Source organism: Zerene cesonia, chromosome 18 (genome assembly GCF_012273895.1).
Source record: "Zerene cesonia ecotype Mississippi chromosome 18, Zerene_cesonia_1.1, whole genome shotgun sequence".
NCBI classification, from domain to species: Eukaryota; Metazoa; Arthropoda; class Insecta; order Lepidoptera; family Pieridae; genus Zerene; species Zerene cesonia.
Window position 1 is genome coordinate 6,755,718 of NC_052119.1, and position 10,296 is coordinate 6,766,013.

A 10,296-nucleotide genomic window follows, 5' to 3' on the forward strand; every position below is an offset into this window, starting at 1 on the left:
GTAATTAGACCACTGAAGAACCGCCATACTGGTACAAATGACCTAGTAATTTGTGTCACCATCTCCCGGTCTAATAGGCCGTAGCAAATGGTTTGACATGTTTTATAGGTTAATGTGCTTACACGACACCAAAACTAATATTTTTAAAGGAACAACGGCCATTTATAAAAAGCAATAGATATTTTCTTTTTAATTGTAACACATAGAAGAGATTAGATCTCCCTCGCTCGCCGGATATACCCGACTTGTATTGCCATTATTTAACGTGTATAACGTATCTATAGCTTTAAAAGATCTTAAGCATATATATATGATGAATTTACTCTTACAGAATGCAACAATACATAAATTGAAGGAGAGCACCAAACGATTACTGGGTATTTTAGATCAAATCCAGTCGAAAACAAATAGGAAGATTGCTATAACTGATAACAAGTTGCCCGACGATGACCCTCAAGTATGTACCTTCAATGCTCGTATACCTATTTAACTCATAGCTTGTAATTAACTTTTAATTCATTAAAATAAAAACATAGTGTTATGCTTTTTTTAGCTGGTAACTAAATTAAATATATTTGGCCGGTGTTACAGTAATAATTTATACTTGGGATGTTTCGAGATTGTATGTCCTTAAATTTCCATAACAGGAAAAATAAAATAAGTCTTTAGCGGTGTATTAACTCACAAAAATTATAAAACTAATTACATATTAACATCGTTCTATAGCCGTCGACTTCAACGTACAATGTCGCTGAAATAATTCCATGCGAAGCATTAAAAAGTTTGGAATATCAAACTAGAATATTGCAAGCGATTAATATCGAGGTAAAAGGCTCGTTTTCATCGAACAACCAAATATCTAATATTTTTTTAACATCATCTAATATCCATTTTATAGAGTGAAGATGATGACTGTTCCATTTATAAGAAACTAACGCGCAAATGTCAATGCTTGAATGTTAAGGAATATAATGATTTTGTCATACATTTTAATGAGAGCACCAAGTATACCACGAATAACATCGGGGAAATCGTAAAAAATATGCGCATTTTAAAAAAGTTCTTGTATATGGGCAGTGACTACACAAAAAATGCATTAATGTTTCTTAACGAGGTGAGTCATGTAGATTTGAGTGCAGTGAGAGTCGAGCACGCTTCGGCACGAATCGGGTCAGCTCGCCCCGGGGAAGGTACCACACCCCTACAAAATATCAGCGTAAAATTGCAGCATGTAGCAGCCTCTGCATGCAGAGGCACTCATGCCTCTGCGATGTACATGGGCGGTGGTGATCGCTTGCCTGCTTAGCCAGTTCAGTTGCTTGCTAAATCATAAAAAATGCTGCTTTGTTTCGTTCAGTGAGTGGAGGAACCGGAGGCCCGTATTCTTTTCCCCACTTTTCTTATCATTTACCTCTTAAAAGCGGGCAACACATTTGCAGCAGCCCCACCTCTACAAATGTTCATTGGCGGTGGTGATTGCTTACAAATAGGTAAACCACAAGCTCAGTTGCCCGCCTGCCTCATATAAAAACCAAGTATACATTGGAACATATGTGCTTTAATTATTGTTCATATATTTCATCTTACTTTCGTTTTTATCAATAGGTATTTTAAATAGGTAGGGTCAAGAGTCAGTATTTGAGCATATATAATATCTGTGATAGATACATGTAGTTAAAACTGTACTAGTCCAGAGACCAAAAATAAAATATATATATTTTTTAATTAAATTTCGTATACCCTATATAGGATAATTACCCCATGTCTAAACTAGGATTTCTATATTTTTTCAGGGATTAACGGACTGCAAATTTAAGGAAAAAATTGAAATAATTCAAGGATGTACCCATGCTGATATCTGTAATATATTTGACGAATACTCCATAGTTACAGTGTGCATAGCCTGGCCCTGTAAGGTCGAATATTATGGCGATTCTATAACGCAGGTATATGAAATAATTTCATAATAAGGTAACCACTTTTTTTTTCAAATATTAACAAAAATTTTACGGTGAACTTAGTTTATAACCATTTTATTTTGTGTGTTAAGGTTATAAAAGCCTTTCCATATTTATTAGTTGAAACTAAACGACAAACAAATGGGCCTAAAGTTCTAATTAGGGAAAACTGTTTCAATTTATATTGTTACGTACATATATTGTTACCGTTATAATCCGTCTTTCGTTACATTTTAAGACAATTCAGTTGTTGACTATTATAGGTATCATAAAGCCATGTTATTTATTTTTTTACTATATTTGTTACTAACATTCATTATTTATTAACGTCAGGCATGGGCAGCGAGCTTATTACATAAATTAGCAGATTTAGAAGAAGGTAGGAGGTACTTGAATTTAAATTCAAAAATAACGAACGATATCAAGAAAGTGGTTCGAAAAAGAATTTCACAATTAGAAGCGGATACCGTAGACACTTTGAATGAAGTGTTGAATTTGTTAAGACCATTGTTTATCAAGAACCCAAATGTTACTTATATCAGCAAGTCTGCCCACGAAGGTAATACCAGGTTTACTAACCGAGCCCAAAATACACAAATTATAAGTCCGTATAGATATGGAATTCCAATGATTTACCAGACTGAAGTCAAGTATAGGAGATCGATAAAACCAACTTACACTGCTTAGAGATATAGGTAATTATAAGCTGAATTAATAAAGACGCGAAGTGAGAATAATCAAATATCAAATAAAAGAAACAAAAAAAAAACATTTCAGTCAAATTCAAATAAAGGGATAATAAAAAAAAAAAAAAAAAATCATCGAATTTGTAAATCTTTATTATACCGGTTTCCAGTGGCATAGCGTAGCGGGGTACGGGGGAGCGGCACGCCCCGGGCGGAACAAATAAAAATTCACAGTAAAGAATAAAATATATTTTGTAAATACTTTCAACCATTTTATGTTTTTAACACAACTATAAATTCGAACCTATTGAAAAGAACTAGGAATTTTTCATTACTTATTCTGTGACGAATTCGGGGAATCCCGTTTGTTCGAATGATATTGTTTTTTATAGCGGATGGTAACACTCCATCGTGCAGGGATTCCGCGTATTTTATAAACAAGAAGGGCCTCAAAATTATCTTCCGCCCCGGGAAGCCGTCATGTAAGCCACTGCCGGTTTCCGCAAGATGTTTTTCTTCACTGTTTCGAGTAGGAATAACGTGGATCATGTGCAGATGAATTGAAAATCAAAATATTTACTAGTTTTGTTTTTCTTGTCTTGTTTCTAACTCCCGACTGTGATTTGATACTCAGGTTCTTACTACTGAGCTACAACTACTATTTATATTTTATTTACTTATTAATCTGATAACATGGTAACATGGTAAAATGGTAACAATAATTTCGAAGCTATCTTCACCTCGCGTCTTTATCAAAGCGAATCTAAATGTTCTTGTTTAATTTTAAATATATATGTGTAATTAATCATAAGACGTTTTTAGGTATTGGGACAAGAACTATAAAAGACTTAGTAGAATATCGTGAGCACATGACGATTGATGAAATTTTTATGCATTTAGACATATTGCGTAATTTTAGTCAAATAGAATTTGGCAAAGAGGAACTTACATTTAATTTGCCAGCATTATTGCTGCTATTCAAAGACTTATTGCGAGAATATGATAATAGTGAAATGAATATATTGATTATGAATATGTTAAATAACATAATGACGAAACATATTAAAAATAATGAGGAAAATAAATCTAAAGGTTTAAGAGCTGTTTCTAATGCTTTAACAGAGGTATATTAAATTCAATACATAAAATCATCAATTTATTCAATAAGGTTATTTGTTTCAATTATACTTTTTAATTGAAGCCCATTAAGAGGAAGACTGAAGGTTGTCAGATGCCTCCAAAGAAGAATACTAAGAAATCAAATAAAAGTAAAGGAATGGGAGTTTCACCCATAAAATATTTACAAAAAAGTAAATTAAATCAAGCCATTTGTAAAGGTAAGCAAATGTTTGATATCTTGTATTGATTTAGCACAGATAACATACTAAAAGTTTTAGTGATCCAATTATTTTTAAATACATATGCTTTTTAGGTTCAAATTGGGAACCTTCCACAGTGCCTAACAGATCAAAAAAGTTTGGTAAAGGTATATAATTACTATTGTTAAACTACAACATTATTGCGTTTTAATTATATCATCTCATGTTAGTGTATTCTTTCTTTCACAGATTTGAGAGCTTCTATCATAATAGTGCCAATTGAAAAATAATATACAACAATAAATAACAATTTATTAGTCAAATATAAAACAATATAGCAAAACCTATACAATAAAATGATGATAACAGTTTTTAAATATGGTATATATTTTGTAATAAATAAATTTTAAATAAAGATTGCCGTCTTACTACTTTTTACAAATCTCCATATTATTTTTTCAACATCCATGTGAGCAATGAAAAGAGCATTTGGAATATTATTACATTTAAAATATAAAATGACAGCAGACATCCTGTTTTATTAAATTATATTAACAACTATTTTCCTTATCAAACACCTTGAAAAAAAATTAAATGCACAATGGAATAAGCATATTTACTAGTGTTATAACAATATAATGCTTAGTGAGATCTAGAATTAGGACCATGACAAAAGTTTGTCTGATGATGGATGATGATTATAATATATTTTCAGTCAAAATTTCTATGATCATAATGATTTGATCTTTCAAATGTGAGACTTCTTTTATTCTGAGGACCAGGACTGCTTGGTCTAAAAATCATTGCAACTAAAATGTAAAATCCACCAATTATCTTACTGAAAAAATCAAGAGTACCCAAAAACACTGGTGTAGAATTTTTTATCAATATAGAAATTTCTCTTAGCAATGCTAATATAAAGTTTCCAAGGAAATTTACAAATGCAGTGCTTCCAGTGAATAATGCAATGATAAATGCAAATACAAAAGTAAAAAATTCTTTAACATTTCTTATTGACAAAGCACTCTTCAATGTTTCTTTAATATCATTAATACTTTCAGCTATTTGAGTTTTATCTTCAGGTTTTATTTCTTTTGCTTTAATTATTATATCCTTCTTTGTTGCACCTGTTAATATTGGTTCTAGCTCTAAATATGCTTCTGTTATATGCCTTATGCATTTTAATGCTATTAGTACTTCATTATCTCTAAATTTTATACCTTTAACTTGAAACCAGAATGCGCCAAACGGTTCATTATCAATTTCTGTCCATAAACACAAACTCGTTGATACGTTCAATTTTAAGATACCGGAGTTCGTAATGCCAATCCAATGTAAATTCGGATGCACTGAGCGCAGTTTCTGGACTGTTTCAAACAAATCTCTTAAAAACTCTTTCTCGGCAGCACTTATTAAAACAATATCACGGTATCCAATTTGCTGATCGACAAGCCTTCTTTCCAAATAGCGACCTAAGAAAATTCGCGATCTTAGTACATCTTTAACATATTTTTTCACATTCGAAACAGCCATGTCTTCAAAACTATCCAGCTGTGACGAAGTCACTGATGAATTCATAGATGGACTTTGTATTGAAACACTCATTTTGAGATAATAAATAAGTAAATAAAATAAGGAATAAAAAATTGAAGAAAAAATATGATTCACAATAGTCAACAATAACTAATGGTCAAAACTCAAATGATGGACAATGGACATTGACATTTGACAATGACAATGGCAAATAGCTGACTTTAAAATAGAACATACATTGGCAGAATTCGTCCTCGATAGGATAGGGAATTGCCACTAAAGAAAAAGAAGAAGAAGAAATTTGACATAATATGTTATTTAACAAATTAATGATCATATTAAAATATCCTTAAAAAATACTAAAATATTTTTAAATAGTCGTAGAGGATAAATAAACACAAATTAAATGTTACTAGACAATAGAATAGAAGTAAAATCAAATATTCCTATGTTACATCATAGATTTCTAAATATTGCATTAATTTGGTGTAAGATATTATAACGTACGAGTTAATTTTTTAGTACGGGTCACCGGTTGATTAGGTACCTACTAGTTTATTCACTAGAGAATTAACGCCTTGCGCACTTTCCTCATCGATTAATCATTATTTATCAGATCATTACCATCATCTTTTGGAATTTTGAGTTCTCATTGCAGGAAGACAGATGCTCGCAATTACGAGTATATTATATTACAGTAGCAACTACTTGCAATTAATGCCCTGTGCGGTGACATAAAAAAGTAATAAATTACAATATTTGACCAGCCATCATGTTTGCGACCGGCCGGCATCTTTATGTCTATTTCTCGGATTAAGGTGGCAATATAAGTAAAGACAAAAAAAAAACAAATTTATTTGGAGGATCTGTTTATTCGAAAATATTTGTACGTTTAGTTATTAAAAGGTATATTATACATATTTGAGTAAATAAAGGCGATAAATATTCATGTTTGTCTTATTTTGGGAATATTTATGTACACGACACACTTTAATAATTGAAAATAGCAATATATCGTTGAATACAAAACGAAATTGTTTTATATATTATCTTAACATTTAAATTAGCAACGAAACAGCATTGACGTACCTTACGTTATTTTATAAAATTTTAAGTTGTTTCTTACAAGTTGGTTTTTTGTACGACAATGCGAAACATTGTTTTTAATATAATACGTACGTATGATAGTACGTATGATAGAGACGTTCTCATATCTGCAAAAATATTAACTTCAAATTTTTAACAATGTAAAATAATGATTAACTAGAGACACTATTATAAATCTATCAATTTTCATATTATTAGATATTTTCACATCTGGCAATGTCGTCATTATTTGATTCTGGACTTTGATTTTATGGGCCCTTAAAATAACAACATGGCTAGGAAGTATAAAAACTATTAAATCTAATACATCATATATTTTACTTATACATTAGTGTTATAGCTCTATTCACTTTTTGCTATCCTAAATATAATATTCAAAATTACGTACACGATATTATAATGAAAAAATTTGAAACATATTGAAAAATTTAAATGTTTAGGTTCTAAAATTGACTATGGTTAAATGATTTCTCTCCTACCCATAATCACTAACAAATGCTACGCCATCATTACCTATATCATCAATTTCACAACCTTTTATTCAATACATTTTACTAAGGTATCGTTGTTATTTCTTGTCTTCAATAGAAACCCTGTAGCTTTAGGCCTCCAACACTGTACCTACCTATTTTCTTGAAACCGTTTTAGCTTTTTTTAACCAACCCATAACTGGGACTGTTTCACAAGAGGAGGAGGTTTGTGGGTATATTGACCTATCAATATTTTTTTAAATATACACTTTATATGACACTTTGCATTTTGGAGGTAAAGACGTATCACCAAAAAGTGAATAGGGGCTAAATAAATTATACTAATCACATAAGTACCTATGTCTCTGCATAGCAGACGGCGATATACGGCCAATACAGGAATCCTATATAATATGATGCAACGATCTTTCACGATTTAAAAAAAAACAATCTTATAGGAAAATAACAGGTTTGATAATTATGACCGATAGACATATCTAATAAAACAGTAACCAAGCTTTCGACCAAACATTGGAAATGCATTTCACAGGCATCCCACGAATTGGCCATAGCCCTCGACCGGTATAGTTACGCCACTGATTTGACTTTAATAATTAAAATTTATGGGGATATAAGTAAAAATATTGTATTAGGACGCAAAATATATAAGTTTAATGTCTGTCAAATCGTACGAAAAAAATTTTGATTTCGAAAAGAATTTGAACTTGTTGAGTTCATCGTTGGACTTAGTTCAAATAAGTGAGACAATAGCTCATTTTGTATATTTACAATGAAGTTCTATGAGCTGACCCGAATTGATTTTTTACGTATATTATTGTTCTCTTGTTTACAAACTTTTGGCTAATTAAATTTATCTAGAACAATCCACGAAACTCGTCCATCCACAAGCACATACAGAACCTTAATTATTATTAATTTATGTCAATGAAGTTATAATAAAAAATAAAAAAACATTTAGTACACAAATTTTGTACAATTGCATTAATAAATTTTTCAAGAGAATCTTCTTTATTCGTTTTAAATACATTTATACTAAACACAGCCCTCTGGCAGGACCACATCGATTGCACTTATATAACGTCATAAATACTTAAACGTATAAGTCTTCACATTCACCATTACACATGGCCGGTACAATTTAAAACCAACTAGAGTCACCAACGCCTTATTTAACAATTAGAAACCCGTGCACGCTGGCTAGAAACTTATCAAAGTTGTCTTGAAATCTGATTTTATGCGTTCTAAGTCCGTCAAAGAGCACGCCATTAGTTAACACGCCAAACGCTTCCTCCAATCTTGGGACATTCCCTGGGTCGTTGGCTGCGAACGCATCAATGAGTTGTCTGGCCAGTCCTTCAAGTAGAGCTGGTTTGACGCAAGTTAGAGCGTATATCGCGGCGCCGGCCGCTGGTATCGAATCCGGAGGAATCTCCATTTTTATTATGAGCATTAGGAGTAATTCTGCTAGAGATAGGAGGGACACAGCGTAAGGGTTGTCCGCACCCAGAGTGCGCACTTTGTTCGCGATACCGACTATGGTGTCGCAGCACAGCGTGGACACGTCGCAGGACACTGCGGTCAGGCCTACGCGTAGGGCTGTCACCACCATGTTGAAGTCTTCTACGGGTAGACTTGTCAGCTGAAAATTAAAATATATGCGTTTAAATAGCAGCTTGTTTCAAAAACGAGTCTTTGGTAGATGCGTAAGTTAGGGGTATAATGTATGTTATATGATGGAGAGGTTTTTGCCTTTTAAATGTAAGTGTAAATTTGGTACGTATCTCTAGTCCGCTGAAGGAATGGGGAAAAAAAGATAATGAATTGACGACAATTTTTACTTTTTGTAGATATATAAGTAAGGGATGTAAATAATGTAACGCAGAGGCTATTGCTCCTTTCGAGTGTAAGTAAGTGTGAATCTGGTACGGTTCCACGGTCACAGCAGCGGCGGCGTCACGAGCGGCAGCAGCAGGCGCGGCTGCTCACCTGCACAGTGGTGTCGAGGTCGCGCAGCATGCGGTAGGCGTGGTGCGCGAGGGTGGGCAGCGCCAGCAGCGGCGGCGTCACGAGCGGCAGCAGCAGGCGCAGGCCGCGCGCGCACGTGTCGCCGACGCCGCGCTCGGCGCCGCTGCGCGCGATGCTGCAGATCAGCTCCATCAGCGCGCAGATGTCCTGCGACACCATCGATCGTCATGAGCCTTCTGAAGCTCACAGCCGTAAATAAGTATGGAAAATCCAAATATATACATTTCCGCAGTTATGCCGTGCACACAATTACCATAAATTTAAAATTGGTCATAAAAATAAACTAAAATTAAATTATTTTTTTGTTTACATAAGATTCAATATTAATTGCACGAATACAGTCAATCTAACAAAAATCATAAAATTTAAGCAATCACCCCAATTAAAATAATTCAATGTTAGTTGCATGTTTGAAGTAAATTTTTTCATAAATAAACAAATAAACAAACAGACAAAACGCGATGCAAGAAAATGTTAAATTCAAATATACCTCATACGCCTCTTCTTCCGCATCTTGTGGAATGCTAGAAATTTTCCCTGAATTCCACCGCATGTACACTTCGAATGTCGTATTGCAGACCTCAAGAAATCTAAAAAATTCAACACATTTAGGTAGTCATTAACAAAAATTTTTATAACATTATTATACTTAACAAAAAATTAAACTACCCTCAAATTGTCAGAACTAGACCAAATTTAATTTAATGGGATCGCATGGGATACATCAGTTTTCAAATAAAAAAAGAATAATAAAAATCCCAATTTATCGAGTAAAAAGTTATGAGCTAACATACACAAAAAAAATATAGACGAATTGAGGACCACCTCCCATTTTTGAAGCTAGTTGAAAAACGAAAACTATAAATACCGACTTATCTCACTGTACTTACTTATTAACATTCTGCTGTTGCACAGAATGCAACATTCTTTTAGCACTTTTGGCGAGGAGATTGAGAGCGGGCAACACTACGCCGGGATAGTTATGGTACTTGAACAAGATTCCTGGTATTTTATCCAAAGCACCAATTAACATGAGGAATTGTTCATCGACTGTCCCAACCTAAATATATTCTTTATTATTTACTTTTCAAACTTATACAGTATTTATATACTTAGTCTGGCCATAAATACTGTTACACTTAATTATAAAAAAATATTACATTTGAATTTCGAATCT

General features: G+C 32.9%; 3 protein-coding genes across 3 annotated transcripts in view; 1 reads left to right on the forward strand and 2 right to left on the reverse strand.

The window, feature by feature from the left end:
- Positions 1–4,253, forward strand: part of LOC119834082 — a 6,133-nt gene extending 1,880 nt beyond the window's left edge. The window contains exons 2-8 of the mRNA XM_038358365.1: positions 332–457; positions 899–1,114; positions 1,794–1,946; positions 2,292–2,643; positions 3,467–3,768; positions 3,846–3,981; positions 4,213–4,253. Of these exons, the coding sequence (XP_038214293.1) occupies positions 332–457; positions 899–1,114; positions 1,794–1,946; positions 2,292–2,643; positions 3,467–3,768; positions 3,846–3,981; positions 4,213–4,253 (1,326 nt within the window). The remainder of the gene's footprint in view (positions 1–331; positions 458–898; positions 1,115–1,793; positions 1,947–2,291; positions 2,644–3,466; positions 3,769–3,845; positions 3,982–4,212) is intronic.
- Positions 4,254–4,328: 75 nt separating this feature from the next.
- On the reverse strand, positions 4,329–5,695 carry LOC119834001. Its single transcript, XM_038358270.1, has one exon. The coding sequence runs from the start codon at positions 5,566–5,568 to the stop codon at positions 4,675–4,677; it is 894 nt and encodes a 297-aa protein (XP_038214198.1). The 5' UTR covers positions 5,569–5,695; the 3' UTR covers positions 4,329–4,674.
- A 655-nt stretch (positions 5,696–6,350) lies between these two features.
- The window catches only part of LOC119833961 (exportin-4-like), a 12,269-nt gene continuing 8,323 nt past the window's right edge, over positions 6,351–10,296 (reverse strand). Inside the window, exons 12-15 of the mRNA XM_038358211.1 lie at positions 10,010–10,179; positions 9,610–9,709; positions 9,081–9,266; positions 6,351–8,733 (exon numbers count right to left, since the gene is read on the reverse strand). Of these exons, the coding sequence (XP_038214139.1) occupies positions 8,260–8,733; positions 9,081–9,266; positions 9,610–9,709; positions 10,010–10,179 (930 nt within the window). The 3' untranslated portion in view covers positions 6,351–8,259. The remainder of the gene's footprint in view (positions 8,734–9,080; positions 9,267–9,609; positions 9,710–10,009; positions 10,180–10,296) is intronic.